The following is a 19,865-nucleotide window of genomic DNA, read 5'->3' as shown; positions in this document are numbered from 1 at the left end:
GCAGCAAAAGGGCAACTAAAAAAAATGACAGGAGTATAAAGTAGGATAGCATTTAAAGATACTTTGCATGCTAACACTATATGCAATAGTTATACAAGTAAGCAAAAAGAAAGATCAGTTAAGTGCTAAAGTGTTCAACAACTGAATCCCATTATTGTTTTGTTCATAACTGAACCAAACCGGTCACCTTGACTTGACTGAAAAATCAAGTGTTCGAGAGATCTCATGCTTAGATCTACTTTCAGGACTTGTAAAGTGTTAAATGGTGGCTTGAAAACCTAAACAAATAGCTACACGTTAATGTGGGGCATTCAACATGAAGCCCTTTATGAACCCTCTAAGTTACCGAGTAAACTTAATATTTCAAACAGCTGAAATTGTGCATTTATTGAAGTTTATTGAGTCAGTTGAGTTACATTAAGCTTTTCACAGTAAGGCACAAAGCATTATAAAAAAATGACAAACCATTCTTCCCCGTGTTTTAAACTTTAATACAAAATCCAATTACAAAATCAGCCCTAGAGAAAAAATTAGTAAGATTAACACCAGAGTATAGATTAAGGTTCAGCTTAAGAGTTGTGCAATTTAGTAGCTTTTAATTTCATTCAAAATCAAATATCCAGTTATACAAACTGACCTATTCACGTTTGACTCCAATATGCACTACAATCAGATGAGCAGTCCTTAAATATTGGGCAAGTTCATTTTGGCAGAAGTACCAAGATCAAGTATCCAAGTACATCTAAAATGGCAGCACGACTGATCAGTAAAAAAAAAAAAAGGAGAAAAATAGAAGTAGTGGCCAAATAGGTCCAGAGGGATTTAAGTTGGCTTGTCTGCTATTTCAGGTTTAGCCAATTTGAGCACTTGATGCAGCATTGGTTTTCAGGGGGGGGGCAGGTGGCACAGATTTACTAGTAGGTGCTTGCAAAAATCTTACTGTACCAACCAACCTATTCCAAATAGTCTTCTATTCAGACAACACTGATATTGGAGCATGCAGTAGACAACGAAGTTGGTGATAAGACAACTACAGCAGCACAGTTTTCCCCAGCAAATAATTTAAGATCAGTGTTTATGCAAGGATATTCGCAAAAACTTAAGCCAGAGTTCCTGAGTCTCCAATTTAGGCAAGATCAAAATCCTTTGATCAGTTTGCATGTTCCTTACAAAAAGCTTCAAAGACTGTGCAAGCACCCCAATTTAAAAAAGGTATAACAAGCAATGCTGTCTGCCACGTCATTATAGTGAAGCATTGCATCCAAAAAATAACCATTTCAGAATGGAATTCCATTATTCTACATTGCATTCAAGTCCATCTGAAGCTCAAGCAGCTATTTATGGCTTTAGCCAAAATGACAGCTGGCAAAAATCCCAAAATAATCCAGTTTTACAATTGACCCAGTTTAGTTCATATTTATATATAATCCATACAATCTTCAGTTTCTACATAGAACAATGGCAAAATCTATAACCCAATCCATTCTTTAAAAGTAGCTGAGTCAACAGCAAATATTTGAAAAAAGCATCCATTTTGGAGCTTTAGAATCCATCATGCAATTGCAGTGCCCTTTGAAAACTCAAGATACCAAACTGGAGTGCTGAATTTGAAGTAGCCAGATTAGAAAGTGGCCTGCTTTAAGGAACTGTAATATAGAATGGACTCCCAGGAATATGCTCATCACCCCATTTCACAACCAGTGTATAGTTTCCCCTCTCCTTCACTACATAGGCCACGTTGTACTGCTCATTTCCAATGTGTTTCACAGACACCTCCTCACATGGAATAGTGGGTCCATGAACTCCAACTAGTAGTACATTTGAACCTAAAAAAAAAAGGGGACAAAAAAATTTAGAAACTAAACAGTACTTGCAACTAGGTTTAAAAATTATATCCTAACAAGAGATTACAAGTAAAGACCCAACTACACAAATGGTTTAAAACATCAGATCCAGCTCAAATTGTAGTGTTTAAAAAAATTTAAACACTACAATTTGAATATGCACCTGTCCCATTTCTGATCATTGCGTCCTTGAGTTATTTTGGAGAAAGTATTTCTCCATTTCTGGACTCAATTTAGTGGATTTTCAATCATACACTAGTGGCTTTCAAATGCTATGCTGCTTCTGACACCTTTTGCAACTAGTGTTTTACAAATGGAGATAGAAGATTATGCAAGGCATCAGCCTAAAACAAGGCATTATGTTCCACCCATAGACAAGTCATTATATTGTTCAAATCTCCCAATCTGAAAGTAAAGATACTTGTACTTATTTCATCCATGTCTTCAGATGGTGCCTGGTTCAGTTCAGTTTCTGGTTGAAAAACCTCCAGGATATTGGTATTTCAGCAATGGTCAGTGTGGTTAAGGGGACTGTTTAGACTCTCATTTGAAGTGGTATTTGTGGAGAGCAAATTTTACTTATCACTTTTCAGCACAAGCTTGGATATTGTTCGAGTCTTAATGCATATAGACACTGACTGTTACAGTGCATAAAGTGTTCAGAATGCTCAATGCATACTTAGTCAACATCCCCACTTCTGAAAACCAGTGGAAAAATCATTGATAGTCATTAAAGATGGCTAGGTCTAGGATACAACCAAGGAGCAGAGATGTTTGACTTCAGGCAACCACAACCATCTTCCTTCATCCCATAATAAGTCTCCAACAAGTGGAATGATTACCCCTCCACTTCCAACACCTTCCCAAAAATCAGATATTCACAGATCCTAGTTTTGCTAGGGTTGCTTGATGTCATCAGATGCTGCCTTATTGATAAAGGCAGCACTCAGCTCATTTACATCTGGATCAAAGCTATTATGATATCTATAGCAAATGCCAGATGGAACCCAAAGGCATTGTTCAGAAGATTAAGAGCTACTTAATAGCACTGGCAAAGGCACTGTTGAACATATGCACAGAAAGCCAGAGTTATTTCTGGAAGAATAAAATCAAGGCAGTGCCAGTCATGATTTAGGTAAATGGCAACATTGCAATGCTGCTCGCCACCTTGCTCTGGAAATTTAGTCCCATAAAACAATTAGACCAGAGACAAAATATAATCAAAATCTGGATAAGAGGCTGTTGCACAGCTGAAGGATTTGCAATAGCTTTTCCCCCCCACAATTACTTGCATAAAAGAGGGCCTTATTTCAAGCCATTATTAATTTTAAGCCCTGTGCACATGAAGGCAATTCTGCTGCACACAAGTAAAAACCATGAAAAACACCTACAGACCTGGCAGGAGTCAAAGCATTTTTGTTTGTGCAAAAAAAAAAGCCAGTAAACTAAAAATTCACTACCAAGCTGTTACTTTACATTAAGTTGTATTAAAACTAATGTAAAATTGGTAAACAGTGAAGCTGATCAAGAATACGCAAAAAAGAATCACCAAGTGACTCTTGGCTTCTAACCAAGTGTGAAACTCTAACCATCAACAGTGGAAGTTTAACATAAGCAGCCTCAAACAAAGTAATAATTCCAGACCCACTATAAAAAACCTCAAAAAAGGATAAGCACATAATTGGCCTGGCTATTTAATATCATTTGGTTGAAAGCCCAAGTATAATGCTGCAGGATTTTCAAACCACCTAGATCTGAAGCTAATCCCATATACTTTTACACACAAAGATGATAGGATCAATTACAGAATTCAAACTAATGTAAATAGGCTTTAGACCTCAATACTAAATTGCTTTGGTTTCTTTTGTATAGATGTCATGCTGTAGAGCTATAACTGTGTTAACACATTCAAGTTTTAGTGTTAGTTTTACCTGCTCTGCTACAATCCACTGAGAAGCAGTTCTTCTGACCTACATTTGCCATAGAGAGGCCTGCACCACTGGACACCACTTTACTGCTGTCAGATGCAAATTTGGGGACAGCACTGTAGGAGTTAACAGTAGTGGATTTGGTCACAGATTCTACCATAATAGAAGAGCTTTCATGTGTACTGCCACCACTTATCAACCGAGCACCTAGAGAAAAAGAAACAATAAATTAATCCATTTGCTCTAGGATTTCTAAAAAGCATTGTAACCCAATTAAAGACTGGTATCTTCAAAAGGAGTTAAAACCAAAAAAGTCATTCATTGATGTATTATAAACCAAAAAAAGTGTACACAATTTAAACACCACTTTTAGAGAAGGAGTTTTAAAGTGAAAAGTTTTTAAAATTTTTCAAAAAAAAAAAGCAAACTCATGATTCCCTCCTTAGCCTCTGCTTCTGGAGTGTCTAGAACAAATGAGTTAAGTGATAAGTTTAAGTTTAAACAACTTTAAGAGGGAGAAATTTAAAACAGCCAAATGTGCATAATATTAGCCATCTGATAGATCCCAGAACTGCCACCAGGCCATGTTTACTGTGAAGACCACCAAATCCTTTCTGGAACAGTCAACACATTGACCATTGTAAATCATTAAGGCTTACATAGATCAGTCACTTGGAAGTAAAGAGGCACTTAAGCTTTTTCTTGGACAAGACATCTGCATGAAGGGAGAAAAATCTGGAGCATCCAAGAATGCTGATTGATCAATTAATGTTCACTTGCCAGTCAAAGAATTGACATGGGATAACAAATACACACTGTAAATTTAAAGGGTGTCAGCCATTTTCCTGTTCATTCTTCAGGGCAATATCTCAACCAGAGAGAATTAGAATCAGAATAAAATCAGAATAATTTAAACCATGGCTCAGTTAACTCAATCATTTAACTGGTGCATTCTATGACAACACCGCAACCATGTCCACTTGCCAGTTAGCACTAGTCATACAGCAGGGCACTGGGTTGAATTAAAGGGAGAGATAGAGGCTCGCTCATCTTTTAACCCATGTTAAACTGATCATGGAGGATTTGGACAATCCAAGGTGGAAAGATGCCATCCTAGTGCAGAGGATTGATATATTCAATCTATTCCTCATATGTACACCTCCTCCCACCTCCAGATCTCTAACCCTCAGATTTTTCCACTCAGGCTTGAAAGTTAAAGTCATCCTGGACGTGAAGTCAGTGGAACAGCGGCAGGGTATTGTTTCCTTTTACAATTGCATTCTTGCATGATGAAAAAAAGTTCAAGTTTGTGGTGTCAATTTAGGTTTTCCTTCAACTCGAGAAAAAAAAAGTTTAAAATCAACAAGAATCTTTAAATTCCACTGCTCCTGTTTCCATGATACTCAGTACTCAATGCGGTGCTCTTGAAGGGTATCAGAATAATGCTTCTGGCTATGACTCCTTAGAAGTGTCAAGTATGGATTAAAATTATTGCAAGGAAAAGCTCCCACTAAGTGATTAAAAACAATTTTAAATAATTTGTTCGTTGTTGAGCCCACAGACAAAACATTTAGAGTGGGAATGTTACAAGTATTTTCAGAGTAAGTTTTTGTCTCCTGAACTCAAATATTAAGCAAGTGCTCATAAACCGTTAGCAGGATAATATTGGTTTTAGACCAGTTTCAAAAGAGGTGGAACAAGGAGGTGTGTTTTATTAGTAGACTGGACTTCTGGCATCAGGCTGGTATGACAGCTATCGTTTAAGTACCTGTTACTTTTGCCTTGAAAGGACTACCCTGAATATGATATGGTCCTCCATATTTAATTCCAATTTGGTAGTCTCCTGGTGCCATTGGAGTGTACAAAACCTTGTATCCTTCAGGGCAGTCACGACAGTCCATTTTTACTTTGGATGGTCCATCGATAGCAACACTAAGTGAGCCTGGACTGGCATTAGCAGTTTTAACAATGAATTCAGATTGGACACCTGCAAACAAAACCATTATAAATTTCAGACTTCCATACAGGACTGTGTTCAGCATTCAGTTCAGGTTCAGTTAGCTTTGTTGACCTCAGCCTACCAACTGCAGGCAAGTCCCAACCCAGGACTTCAAATGTAAAAAGATCGATAGATGTAAAAGATTGTAGTGTTAAACAGCTGGGGAGCAATCTGGCCAAAATAGATTCTAAAAATCACGACAAGAACAGAATAAGGTCAGTAGCAGAAACAAGCTAGTCAGCTCCGTGCTCACTCTGCTAATGAGATGATGGCTGGCCTTCTACTTAAAGAAACTGCTCCATCCCACACCCCTCATGTTTGTTTAATTATGTTAAGACAGATCATTAGATTTCAGAATTTAGCTGCTTCAACTCAGTTGCCAAGTGAGTTGCAAAGATTCACTACCAGCCAAACAATCATTTTTCACCTTAGTCCTAATGGCCTGCCCCTTAGAAATTATGTCCCTGATTGAGGCACCAAAAAGGGAGGGAAGCATCCTTTCAGTATCTACTTTGTCAAGCCTAGAAGATTTTTGTAAGCTTGAATTACATCACCATTAAAACCAACAGTTGGTCATCATTGCTGTTGGGTTAGTTTGGGGTATACAAAATTGGCTGTCAGTATTCCTGCACTAAATCAATGGACTACACTTCAAATGTTCTATATCAGAAGACTTTCACATGTTCAATGGTCTGTGGAATTGGGACAAAATGGTACATTTCAGAGATTGCTGAGTGTGATCATAAGCTTTGTTGAAAAGATCGCTGGTCACCAAGTGAGGCATCCTAACATAACTGGATAGGGAGATGTCCATTAGGTACTTGCAATGATTGGACACACTTAGTCACATTTGAAATTATAGCAAAATCACTAGCATGAATCCTTTACATGGGTGCTGCACATCCAAAAAGAATCACTTTAACCCTAGAGTCTCCTGCAGGTCATAAATGCTTATTTGGAAACCTATCAAGTAGTTAGAATGTATCATGAGGCACTAACTGCAACAGGAATAAAAGCCATCTGCGAGTTGTCCCAGAGGACGAATGCACATTGCAGACTTCTAGCCCAAGAAAAACTACTAATCTAACCACTGGGTAATTCAATCAAAACTACAAGTAGCAATTTGTCTTTCTAAAAGAAAGTATTCTAAATTACAAAGGCCAATAAGAAATCCAGAATTATACTTTGCAGTAAAGTCAAAAACCTCAATCTATTTGTCCTTTAAATTCACAAGCAGAAAGTTACTCTGTACTGTTCCAAACCACCATTTGAGAAACACATAACAGCACGGTTTTCCCATGATTTGTACCATAAAATTTATGAAAGCGATTCAAATCAAGGCCAGTTTTAAATAAGCCATTTCAAGGATAGCTACAACAGTGCTGTGAGAAACATAGCCTGAAAGGTTTACTGTATGCTACAGAGGCAGTTTACCGTTTGTGCGAAGATTTGTAGCTCGGGTGCTCGTTGTTGTGGTTCTGTTAGCCGAGCTGGAAGTTTTTGTTGCAAACGTTTCGTCCCCTGGCTAGGCGACATCATCAGTGCTAGGGAGCCTCCTGCGAAGTGCTGCTTTGATGTTTCCTCCGGTGTTTATAGTGGTCTGTCCCTGCTGCTTCCGGTTGTCAGTTTCAGCTGTCCGCTGTAGTGGTTGGTATATTGGGTCCAGGTCGATGTGTTTGTTGATGGAGTTTGTGGATGAATGCCATGCCTCTAGGAATTCCCTGGCTGTTCTGTCTGGCTTGCCCTATAATGGTAGTGTTGTCCCAGTCGAATTCATGTTGCTTGTTGTCTGCGTGTGTGGCTACTAAGGATAGCTGGTCGTGTCGTTTCGTGGCTAGTTGATGTTCATGTATGTGGTTTGTTAGCTGTCTTCCTGTTTGTCCTATATAGTGTTTAGTGCACTCCTTGCATGGTATTTTGTACACTAGCCACACACGCAGACAACAAGCAACATGAATTCGACTGGGACAACACTACCATTATAGGGCAAGCCAGACAGAACAGTCAGGGAATTCCTAGAGGCATGGCACTTATCCACAAACTCCATCAACAAACACATCGACCAACCACTACAGCGGACAGCTGAAACTGACAACCGGAAGCGGCAGGGACAGACCACTAAACACTGGAGGAAACATCAAAGCAGCACTTCGCAGGAGGCTCCCAAGCACTGATGATGTCGCCTAGCCAGGGGACGAAACGTTTGCAACAAAAACTTCCAGCTCGGCGAACAGAACCACAACAGGCAGGCAGTTTACCGTTTACCAAAGATCAAGTAGGGAATAAAACAATGCCTGTTGATTGAGCTAAACCACAAGTTATTCAACAGGAGGCTCAGCTCACAGGACATGCTGTCTGTTTAAAGGAGACAAGTCAAGGGAGAAAATAGCTAAGGATGGGTTATGTGCAAAAATCTATTAGTATTCAGACCAGCTTTGGCATTTTAGAGAATAAAGTTCAACATGCACATTAAGTCAGCTACCAGATTTGTGCAACCTCTGATCAATAGACAATTGAAAGCTATGAATGCAATAGATAGATATTTTATTAAAAATCTGGATTGAACTTGTAAATATGGAAGACTGACATGGTACAGGGAAAACCATATTAAATACTTAACACTAACCACAGACAGGTCATGTTATCACATTCCTGTTTATGGGATTTTGCACAATGTGGCTGCTATATTTCAAGTAGTAATGTTGACTATACTTGAAAAAGTAAATGCTGGGATTTCTTGAGGCAGCATATATTTGTCTGGACCTCTATTGAGAGAGAGGGGTGGTTCATTTTGGTATGAGGAATAAAACTGTTAGCTGACAGATTTAAATAGGGTCAAGAAATCTGGGAATGCAAAGTGTGTAAATAAAGTACTGGAGATTTTTTTAAATCGTCAGTTTGACTGCACAGGATATTATGTGCAGTTTTAATCTAGATACTGCAAATATAGAAACAGTGAAAGCACAAGTTATTAATGAAATGTTGAGGCTCTCAGGCTGAGTCTTTAAAACTGAAAACTCACGTGGAATTAGTGTAAACATGCAAACAAAATCCTGAACCAAAAAAAAGGCACTGAACACAAGAGGTAATACAAGAATACAATGCCAGCATATTTAAAGAATGGCAGCAGTTTTATGGAGAGAACCCAAGAATGCAGAAGTTACAGGAGCAGTTGAAACCAAAATGATATTAAAGGGGAAACTTTAGGCAAAATCATGTGATTAGGAAAGAGCAAGAGGAATAATGTCCCAAATGCCAGATAATTTGGCAAGGATTATTTGAAGCATAAACACCAACATGGACCACCTAGGCTGAACACACTATTTCAGCACCATGTCACTTCTACAGGCTTCAGAAAACCAAGACATGGACTGGCCCATGGGCGGCATGGTGGCAGTGGTTAGCACTGCTGCCTCACAGCGCCAAAGACCCAGCTTCAATTCCCACCTCAGGCAACTGTGTGGAGTTTGCACATTCTGTGGGTTTCCTCCAGGTGCTCTGGTTTCCTCCCACAATCCAAAAAATGTGCAGGTCAGGTGAATTGGCCATGCTAAATTGCCCATAGTGTTAGGTGAAGGGGTAAATATAGGGGCATGGGTCCGGGTCGGTTGCGCTTCAGCAGGTCAGTGTGGACTTGGGCTGAAGGGCCTGTTTCCACACTAATCTAATCAAAATGTTTTCCTGTCAGTTAGTCCTGTATGAGGACTTCCAGAAATTTTACAAGACATGTCTGGTTTATTATGAAGTCTGTCAATCCAAAAGTAGGTGTGGTCAGCTGTTTGCCTTTCACTAAAAAGGCCAGAATTAGGCAAAAATAAAAAAAGTGGACAGACATTACATTTAGAAAAAACAAATTTAAATGTTAATAACCTGATTAGACCAGATTCAATTAGAAAGTGGAAACTAACCTCCGTTCTGATGAAATTCAGACAGGAAAAAAATCCTGTAATTTTATTACATAATACTATTGCACAGTGGATTTAAACTTGAAACTCAGCCACTGGAGACTACTGGGGAGCTTTGGTTAGTCAGTACACAGGTTGGTGAGCTAATCAACTACCTCAAATATTCACATCAGTAGGTGAAGTAGTCACCAATGCAAATGGTGTTGAATACTGTTGAGATTTTAGAAGCAATTATTTTTCCTGAAACAGCAGAACTGCCCCATGATGCAACTGATCATTGGGAATGGATCAGTGTGCAAGTCCTTTCTATGTTTGGAACAGTGGATCTACTTTTGGGCAACTAAAGTGTTAATTGAGCATCTACTCATTACTGGGGCAGGTAAGGGAGATTAGATACCTGTCAGGGAGGAAAGCTTAACACTTACACCACAAAGGAACCATGGGTCAACATCTTGTAATGGTCTCAAAATGACTGGGAACCTTCTTTGTATAAGGATTCTCAAGTGAGGGGACAGCAGGTTGGTTACAGTATCCCAGGTTCATAGGTTCTATCACTTCAAGGAGGGAAGAGTTCTAAAATTAGAACAAAAACACTAAGTAGCACTTAAATTTGCAGATTCAGGTGGTGACTGGCAAGAAAGCCAAATAGAACACAAAAGCAATAGGCAATTTAAAACACCCCCACCACAGCCTGCAACACCATTAAAATGATGGTGACTGATCTTGACCTCAATATTGCTGCTCGTCAGATGCTGCCTGAATTGCTGTGCTCTTCCAGCACCACTGATCCAGAACCTCAATACCTTAATCCAGCCCACCCTGTATCTTGATCCTTTTGCCATAAGATCTACATCTACCTGCTTGAAAACAATGGTTTAGTCCACAACCACTCTGGTAGGAAAATCCAGACAACTCCAGGTGAAGAAATTTCTCACTGAAGACTTCCATCTCATCTTTAAACTAAGACCTTTGATTGCTGCAGTAAATGCACAATGTTTTTAGGGAGCAAGTTTCAGGATTTTGAGCCAGTGGCATTGAAGGGATGGGGATCTCATGAAGGAGATATTCAATTTCCAGTTCTGATGAAAAACCCTTTACTGGAAAGTAGCAAGTACAGCATTAACCCCACCAGCTTGCACTGAGTGAGCATAGTTCTGATACAAAATTGAACTGTAAGTTAATTCTTTAGAAATGGGGTTAAGTGATGACAGCAATACTTTGTTTCCTAACGTGCTGCCACACAACTTTATGCATTCTACACAAAAAAAAAATCTAGTTCTGACATTGCAAAGAAAATCCTCAGAGCACATGCACACTAATGAAAAATTGCTTGGGCTTAGAGCACAGCCATTTACCTGTAGTTCCTTTTTCAAGGCCTAATCCATAAGCTGAAACAAGACTGGTGTCTCCTGTCTGCCCAGGTTCGCCAACTCGAACCTTGAATGGACTGCCAGTGATGTGACTGCCATTGAATTTGACATCAATAGAGTGAACACCATTCTCATGGGGAATGAAACGAATGGCATACTTATCTATAATAAAACATCACAAGTAGTTAGTTCACGATTAACCAGTGTGCAAGTAACACTTCCACTCATTAGGCAAAGTATGAAGCAAAACATCACTGCAGGCAATGTTTATCAACATAAACATGAAAATCAGTATAGAGTTCTGCTTTTCTGAACTGTCTAGCCAACAGCACAGCCCAAGATCCAGTCCTGAAGAGTGTATGAGCCTTGTTCAAGCCTTGGAATGAATGTAAGCATGATTCACACACTTCGTGCCAAGTAAATTTAATTCAGTTTTACTCTTCCTTCCCATTTTCCCACCCCACACTATACAATTGATCAAAAAAGGTGATCAAGGCAGCAATACAAAAAGGAGGAGGAGAAGTAGAGAGTGTACACGGAATGCACAAAGAGGTAAAAGCAGCTTTAGGAGAAAGTTGATGGCAAATCACCAAGGGATGTGGTCCCAAATCCTTACCTGGTTCAATTTCAGACACATGGGTATCCTCCACTGCCCCGGAGGGGCTATGAACTTTGGCATCAATCAAACCTCTAGCACCATTCAGTCTCACAGCAAAGGATACTGGCTGATTTACTTTTAACCCTGACTCCTGGAGATTGAACAGCAAACACTTTATTGCACATCAGTGAAATAGAGGACTGTAAGCACCAGAAATAAAAAGGGTTAGCTCAAAAGACATTAGGGAGTGAGAAAGGGAAGCAAACTAACATTTTACTAGCTAGTTCATAGATTAAGTGAATTCTTTAATCCAACTGCAAGCAACCATTTCTAATTCAGAGTACCAGCATTAAAGTCAATGACTTCCATATGTGAATTGGGCAGAACTGCTCATCTTTCTATGAAATTGTAGAGAAGAAGTGGGAGTAAAAGAAACTTTCAAAAACTAGGTCATGTTACAAAAGTTAAGGAATGCAAACATGACCATTATTACATAGCTTTAGTGGGCTCAGATACTGTAACAAAATTCAAAACTGCACTATGTTCATGGCTTACATGGGAATTACATAACCATTGTAACACCACATCTAAGGCATTTCTTGCCTTTGTGTAGGATGGGGGAAAACAATTTTAGTACACAGGAAGTAAGTGCAACTAACCTAATTTTAAATACCTTAACCCAAAGTGACAAAAAACTTAGACATTTAGTTGTACAAAAATAGTACATTTTACAGCTGAGGAAAAAGTGAATTATTAGGCCAAACACCAAGATCAGTCTAAAAGTGAAGTTAGACCAGAAATAAAAATTCAATTTTAAAATCAGATAGCTTAACTAGATACATTCAAGTGTATCAAGGAGCTGTGTTTTAACAAGTACAGGATGTGCTGCTAAAGGTTTAAAAAGGAACTGGAGCTATTCAATTAATATCTACTCTGCAGTCAGGTAACTTAACAGCCATCTAAAAAAAAGGTGCAAACATTTTAATTTGACACCCCAAAAAAAAACTTAAATTAAGAAATTCTTCAAGTCCTCAAAGCACCAGCTGAGGATTCAGATAACCAACATTTCAATGACTTGGTCAGCTTCTCCAGGAAGGTAAAATTTGTCTGAACATTATGAAACTGTAGTGCATAATGCTACAAAGTCATATGCAAGCTATTGCCATTGACCCATTTGAAAACAATGGCCTGGAATTTTCAATTAAATTAATGGCCTTGCTAATTGAATGGAAGCACATGAAGCAGCTCAGAAACAAGAGGGACCTTGGCATGGTTGTCAAAAAATCCATGAAAGGGGCAGGACAGGTTAATGGTGTTTTGGTAGTAGCTGGAACACTTTCCTTCATTAGTAGCATAGACTTTGGAGCAGGGAAGCTATGGAGCTTTATAAATACCAACTTTGGTTAGGGCACAACTGGGAATACCGTGCACAGTTCTGTTCACCACATCGGATGGGACTGCATTGGAGGGTGTGGAGAAGATTCACAGGATGTTGCCTGGGTTGGAGCACTTTAGTTATGAAGGGACTCATTTTAAAAAGGAAGCAAAGGGATATGGTTGAGGTGGGGGTATCAGAGATTTGTATGAGATTAAGGGGCATAGAAACAACTGCTCCCAACAGTTGGAGAAGGGGCACAAACAGGAAGAGCAGGTGATTTAGATGGGATTAGAGGAAAAATTCTCAGCCAGAGTGGTGAGAATTTGAAGTACACTGCCTGGGTTAGAGAGATTTCCTGCCCCTACCTTTGAAAAAAAGTATTTTAAAAATCCCATAACATTAAAGGCTGAGCCAAGCAGTCAAAAATTGGTTTAGTGTAGAGATTGTCAGCACAGACTTGATGGGCCAATTTTTGGCAGATACAAATACAGAGAAACTTTGAGGTATGGCAAAAGGAATGTGGGATAAGTCACTAAAAAAGAGTTTGCATTTAAAATGCTGTAATTACCCAAGCTCACCATGGGGCTGATGTCTAAGTAATTTAAAAACAGTCAAGCTGCCATTGACAAGTTTCCCATTTGTCAGTGTTAAGTCTCAGTCAAAAGAGGGGCAAATGTTATAGAACATAGAAGAATACAGCGCAGTACAGGCCCTTTGGCCCTCGATGTTGCACAAATCCAAGTCCACCTAACCTACACTAGCCCACTATCCTCCATATGCCTATCCAATGCCTGTTTAAATGCCCATAAAGAGGGAGAGTCCACCACTGCTACTGGCAGGGCATTCCACGAACTCACGACTCGCCGAGTAAAGAATCTACCCCTAACATCTGTCATATACCTACCACACCTTAATTTAAAGCTATGCCCCCTCGTAATAGCTGACTCCATACGTGGATAAGAGGTTCTCATGGTCAACCTATCTAAACCCCTAATCATCTTGTACACCTCTATCAAGTCACCCCAAACCTTCTTTTCTCCAATGAAAACAACCCCAAGTGCCTCAGCCTTTCCTCATACAATCTTCCTACCATACCAGGCAACATCCTGGTAAACCTCTGCACGCGTTCCAGTACCTCCACATCCTTCCTATAGTATGACGACCAAAACTGCATACAATACTCCAGATGCGGCCGCACCAGAGTCTTATACAACTGCAACATGACCTCAGGGCTCCGGAACTCAATTCCTCTACCAATAAAAGCCAGTATGCCATATGCCTTCTACACTGCACTATTTACCTGGGTGGCAACTTTCAAAGATCTGTGTACATGGACACCAAGATCCCTCTGCTCATCCACACTACCAAGTATCCGACCATTAGCCCAGTACCCCATCATCTTGTTACTCTTACCAAACTGAATCACTTCACACTTACCTACATTGAACTCCATTTGCCACCTTTCTGCCCAGTTCTGCAGCTTATCTATATCCCGCTGTAACCTGCCATATCCTTCCTCACTGTCTACAACTCCTCCAACTTTCGTATCATCCGCAAATCTTGCTCACCCAACCTTCTAGCCCCTCCTCCAGGTCATTTATAAAAATGACAAACAGCAATGGTCCCAAAACAGAGCCTTGCGGAACACCACTAGTAACTGCACTCCAAGATGAACCTTTACATCAACTACTACCCTCTGTCTTCTTCCAGCCAGCCAATTCCTAATCCAAACCTTCAACTCATCCTCAATGCCATACCTCCATATTTTTTGCAGTTAAATACAAGTTCATATTAATTTCTTGGTTATATGGCAAATGAAGGTCAGAAGGGCAGTAAGGGACAGAAATGACAAGAATACAAGCAGGCAGCACTAGATATGATACAAAAGGCACCAAACAGAGAAGGCTCCATATCTGAAATGTCATCTGAAATGTGGGTGGCACGGTGGCACAGTGGTTAGCACTGCTGCCTCACAGCACCAGAGACCCGGGTTCAGTTCCCGCCTCAGGCAACTGTGTAGAGTTTGCACGTTCTCCCAGTGTCTGCGTGGGTTTCCTCCAGGTGCTCCGGTTTCCTCCCACAGTCCAAAAAGATGTGCAGGTCAGGTCAATTGGCCATGCTAAATTGCCCGTAGTGTTAGGTAAGGCGTAAATGTAGGGGAATGGGTCTGGGTGGGTGGCGCTTCAGCGGGGCGGTGTGGACTTGTTGGGCCGAAGGGCCTGTTTCCATACTGTAAGCAATCTAATCTAATCTAAAGTAATCTAATCTAAAGTAATCTAATCTAAAGTAATCTAATCTAAAGTAATCTAATCTAAAGTAATCTAATCTAAAGTAATCTAATCTAAAGTAATCTAATCTAAAGTAATCTAATCTAAAGTAATCTAATCTAAAGTAATCTAATCTAAAGTAATCTAATCTAAAGTAATCTAATCTAAAGTCACAAAGTGACTACTGTACTGCCAAAATGATAGGTTTTTTTATAGCTGTTATAGGGTTACATCAGAAGTATCAAGTCTAAAGTTTGAAAGGTAACAGTGAGGAAACTGCAATGTAAATGAATGGCAGAGCAAACACGGGGGTAAATAAGGAAGAATGGCAAAGGCTATATTCAGACTCTGCATTTTAGTTCGGATAATCAATACTTAGCTAAAGAGACTGTGGGCTGGATTTATTTGGGACCAGTCAGAACCAGCAAGGGGATTTTAAAATGTGGACAGGTATGCTAAAGGACAGACAGATCTCATTTAATGAATTGGTGGCCAGAGACTGGGGGATCTCCTTTGCAGGTTGTCAGAGACTGTTGCTGGTAACACACCCAAGAATTTACCAGCGGGACTTTCTCTCGCTCTCTCTCTTCCCCCCACCCCACCTCCAAGGGCATGGACAGAAATTAGTCATGCTGACTCAAGTAGACCTGGCCACAGATGTCATGGGCTGAATGGCTTGCTTGTGACAGGTCCCATGAGAATGCAGTATTCAGATTCCACCCAAAAAACCCATGAAAAGTCTGAGCAAGCAGCTGTAAGCATTAAAAACAGCTGATCACAAAATCCATAACAAAGCTGCAAGCAGCTTTAAATACCACTGAAATTCTTAAAGATTAAGTGTTCAAATAGAACATAATGCTGATTTGATATAAAATTATGTCACCTGTTACCATTAATTGCTGAAGACCTAAAGAGGGAGTTCCACCTTGATTCCAAGTACCAAACCATCAAAAATCAAAGGATAAGCAGTTTCAAAGCCATTTATCAAAATACCATTAAAAAAGTTCAGTTTTAACCAACTAGAATAAAATCACATTGAAAAAGAGTCAGACTCTTCAACTTCAACCTTTAACTTGTGGATAATGTGCATCGTGCAGGTATGCTGTCAAAAACCTTTAAATGAGACACAAGAAAAACATCCCAAAATTTTTCACATGGCAGATGGTGAACCCCTTTGTGCACTTCCAAAGGCCACACCTATATATTTTGTCTCCATTTTTTGGTTATGAACACACAAGCTTCATACCTTTTGCAACCAGTGTTCTGATTCACACATACTGCTCCATTGACAAACTTGAAAGAACAGAGGATGAAGGATTCCTCGAGGTTGATCTGATAAATTATCTGATCAAACAAGATTTCAGAATATGGATACATATAGTGAAGTTCAATATTTTTTGAATGGCCATCATACTTTAAATATTTTCAAATCAACCAGTCTAGACATATTATGGTCTTGAACCCAGATCACCACTATACAAGGCACTCTTTTACTTTTGAATAAAAGTAATGATTAGTTTAAAAAAAAATAAGTTTTCCTCATTCATCTAGTTATAGAATGGTTTATAGTTCAAGAATTGCATTGCCAAAGCAACCTTTAAATCTATTTCTAGTTCATAAATGAATTTTCTTGGAAGTCAATTCTACAAATTGGTAACAAACCAGACTGAAATTCCACCCCCATCCTCCCAGAGGTAAATTAAGTTCAAATCTGACCACAAAAAAAAGCAGTTTCACAAGAACCATTTGTTTAGACCTTTTACCCTAAAAAGTTCTTTATCCATGCTACCTATTGGTGATGTTTTTAAAAGCTTTTCATTTCTTTTAAAATCTATTCCACGAGACCAAAAGGAGGCTACTGAAATTTGTAAAACAAACCTGGTCACCACACCGGAGAACTCAAACTTCACCTTGGTGTTAACCACATGCGGTTATGCAGACCCAGAATTGGCATTTGTTTTCTGGAAGGAATGGTTTTACTTTGCTCCGGAATTAAAAAAGGGCAGGATATAATACATTGGAGCTGCTGTAATTAATTTAGATACAAAAAAAGTTAGCAGTGAACAAGTTCCTTTCATTTACTGGCTTCTGCATTCTCCATCTCACTTTCCAAGTTTATCATAAAACTAAGCCTACTGCTAGTCAAATACATAACCATTTTAAAACTGAGACAGTGTGTGACCTCTGAATGCACAACAGGGGACCCAGCCAGTAAGCTGATATTTTCTTATGTCTCACCTGAAGACTAGTAACAGTAAGTCTGCTTGCATCCTCTGAAGAAGCCATGATGGGAACAATATAGGGACTGCCAGGGATGTACTCATCATTAAACTTGATCGACACCTCGTATTCTCCTGCAATAAAAAAAGATTTACATCAGTGCTCAATAATATGAAAACTAGACCTACTAAAACCCACATTTGAGACTTACTGCTCAAGAGTGTTTAAAAATTGGTACTTATAGCGCTATACTGTGAAACAATGCATCAATACTGTGTAGTGAAGAAATGGGATGACAACTACTTTGTTAGGCAAGTTGCTTTTAACCAGATTTCAGTTAATTTAACCAGGTCACCAGACAGCTGTTACTCACTGGAACCACCCTCAAATTTAAACAAGTTCATTAAATCAGTCTCGCTACTGGACTCCCTCTCCCACATTAAAGTTGCAGCTATGACTTACTACAAATCTTAATTTTGCTGCTAATGATCACAATTTCATTCTAACAGAAGACTACATTTCCAAACCAGTTGCTACTAGCTCTTGTATATGGTAAGAATCCATAAACAAACAAGATTGGATTAAGGGTGCAAGTTACTCAAATCTGAGGGGTGTTTCTAACATTCCGTCAAGAGGCAGAAAGAACACAGCAAGCCAGGCAGCATCAGGAAATGAAATCAATGTTTTAAGGGAGCCTGAAACATTGACTTCTCCACTTGATACTGCCTGGCTTGCTGTGTTCTTCCAGCATCCTGACCATCTATTTTGAATTCTAGCATCTGCAGTTTGTTTGAACATTCATGGTCAGATTAAGTTATTTTTCACTGCCCATGTGTTTGAATGGATAATTTGTATACAAGATAGAGTTCAGATACTTTAGTTGAAACTTTATTGCTGGAACAGCACAGCAGGTCAACCAGATCGAGGTACACAAATAATGGAAACATGGGCTCACTGATTGGATAGCAGTGTTTAATCTTTTATCTTTGCACTGGCATCTGTGCCAAGTGTTAAAGTATTTCCAGCTTAAGGAGAGGGGTGGTAGAATGTTGATCAACTAGAGAAGGATCAATACAGAAATGAGCTTCCATTGGCATTAGCAATGACCAGAGATGTCTATTTTGAAGAAAACCCACTTCAACATTGAGTTGATACAGAAGGGTGGTAAAAACTGAAATTTTTGGAAAAGCAATGTTGAGTAATGTCAGAATTCTGCCTGGAGTGTTGACAGATGGAAGACCAAAAGCTCAAGACTGAATATTTAAAGTGCTGGGATTTTAGACAAGACCATTTTACTGCCCAAGTTTTCAATTTTCTCCAGCGGAGATAAAATTGCAATTCATTGACAGTGGGAATAAAATAGAACAGAAAAGAGGACCTCCAGCCTGAACTTGAAAACATGGAGTATCTACTCTGCATGATGCCACTGAAGATCATGAAACTAAAGAAAACCATCTTTTACATTACCCAAAAAAGGTCTGCCAAGGTTTCCACATACTTACCAGGTTCTTGTGCAACATAAGACACACCACAGGATCCATCTTTTCGATCTTCAAATGCAATCTCTGCCCGGCTAGGCCCTTCCACAGCAATGGAAAGGCCACCTGCACCAGCCTCCCGTGTCCAGATACTGAATTCAGCTATAAGAAAACAATATTCAAGCCCTTAGCAAAGTGCCATTAAAAACATTTAACTTCATCTGATAATCTTCAAGTTAAGCATTCATGGTAGTGAGTTTGACTTCCAAACTTAAATTGGCCAAAAACATGACATTCAAAATGGAATGTTTCCTTCATTTAAATTAGTTAAATATTTTATAATAGGTTTGGATAATTTATTCCCATATGCAACCCACACATTTATGCCTATGGAATCTTGTGCTTGAAGACAGACACTGAACATGTAAACTCCACAGTCAATCAAGAGGTTAGAATTGAACCTGGGGCCCTGGTGCTGAGAGGCAGCAGTGCTAGTCACTGAGCCACAATGCTGCCCCCAAGTATTTAGCTGCTGGATTTGACTCAAGTCCTGACTGTCGGTGCCTGCTACCTGCCTGGAATTACAAGTTAATTTGCTCCAAAGAATTGGGCTTCACTTCATAGACTTTTTGTCAAAGTTGACCAAGTCTTGTGGCTTGGAGCACTAAATTCTCAGGATGGGGAGGGAGGTCAGGGCTCAGCTTAAGTTGCTTCATCTGATAGGGAAAGCAGCATCAATTCTGCTCCAAGCCAGTTTAAAAAAAAGGGTAGTCATGTCAGAATATCAGAACTTGATGTGCACATTTTCTGCAGGCTTTTACCATTCATGCAGGTGAGCTGTGCACTGAAGGCAAGTACATACAACATTTACTGTTCAA

General features: G+C 39.4%; 1 protein-coding gene across 5 annotated transcripts in view; it reads right to left on the bottom strand.

The window, feature by feature from the left end:
* Positions 1 to 377: 377 nt before the first annotated feature.
* Positions 378 to 19,865, bottom strand: part of flnba (filamin B a) — a 148,483-nt gene continuing 128,995 nt past the window's right edge. For all 5 annotated transcript variants that reach the window (XM_087994347.1, XM_087994349.1, XM_087994346.1 and 2 more), the window contains 7 exons: positions 19,012 to 19,149; positions 17,528 to 17,643; positions 11,663 to 11,795; positions 11,032 to 11,208; positions 5,541 to 5,759; positions 3,776 to 3,979; positions 378 to 1,826 (listed from right to left, as the gene is read on the bottom strand). In XM_087994347.1, coding sequence (XP_087850473.1) covers positions 1,639 to 1,826; positions 3,776 to 3,979; positions 5,541 to 5,759; positions 11,032 to 11,208; positions 11,663 to 11,795; positions 17,528 to 17,643; positions 19,012 to 19,149 — 1,175 coding nt within the window. In that variant the 3' untranslated portion in view covers positions 378 to 1,638. The remainder of the gene's footprint in view (positions 1,827 to 3,775; positions 3,980 to 5,540; positions 5,760 to 11,031; positions 11,209 to 11,662; positions 11,796 to 17,527; positions 17,644 to 19,011; positions 19,150 to 19,865) is intronic.

The sequence above is a fragment of the Chiloscyllium plagiosum genome, unplaced genomic scaffold, assembly GCF_037043375.1.
Source record: "Chiloscyllium plagiosum isolate Xiang-an unplaced genomic scaffold, Cpla_swu_hap1 HiC_scaffold_14, whole genome shotgun sequence".
Classification (NCBI taxonomy): Eukaryota; Metazoa; Chordata; class Chondrichthyes; order Orectolobiformes; family Hemiscylliidae; genus Chiloscyllium; species Chiloscyllium plagiosum.
Note: the sequence above shows the minus strand (reverse complement) of the source record. Positions and strands in the feature narration are given on the sequence as shown.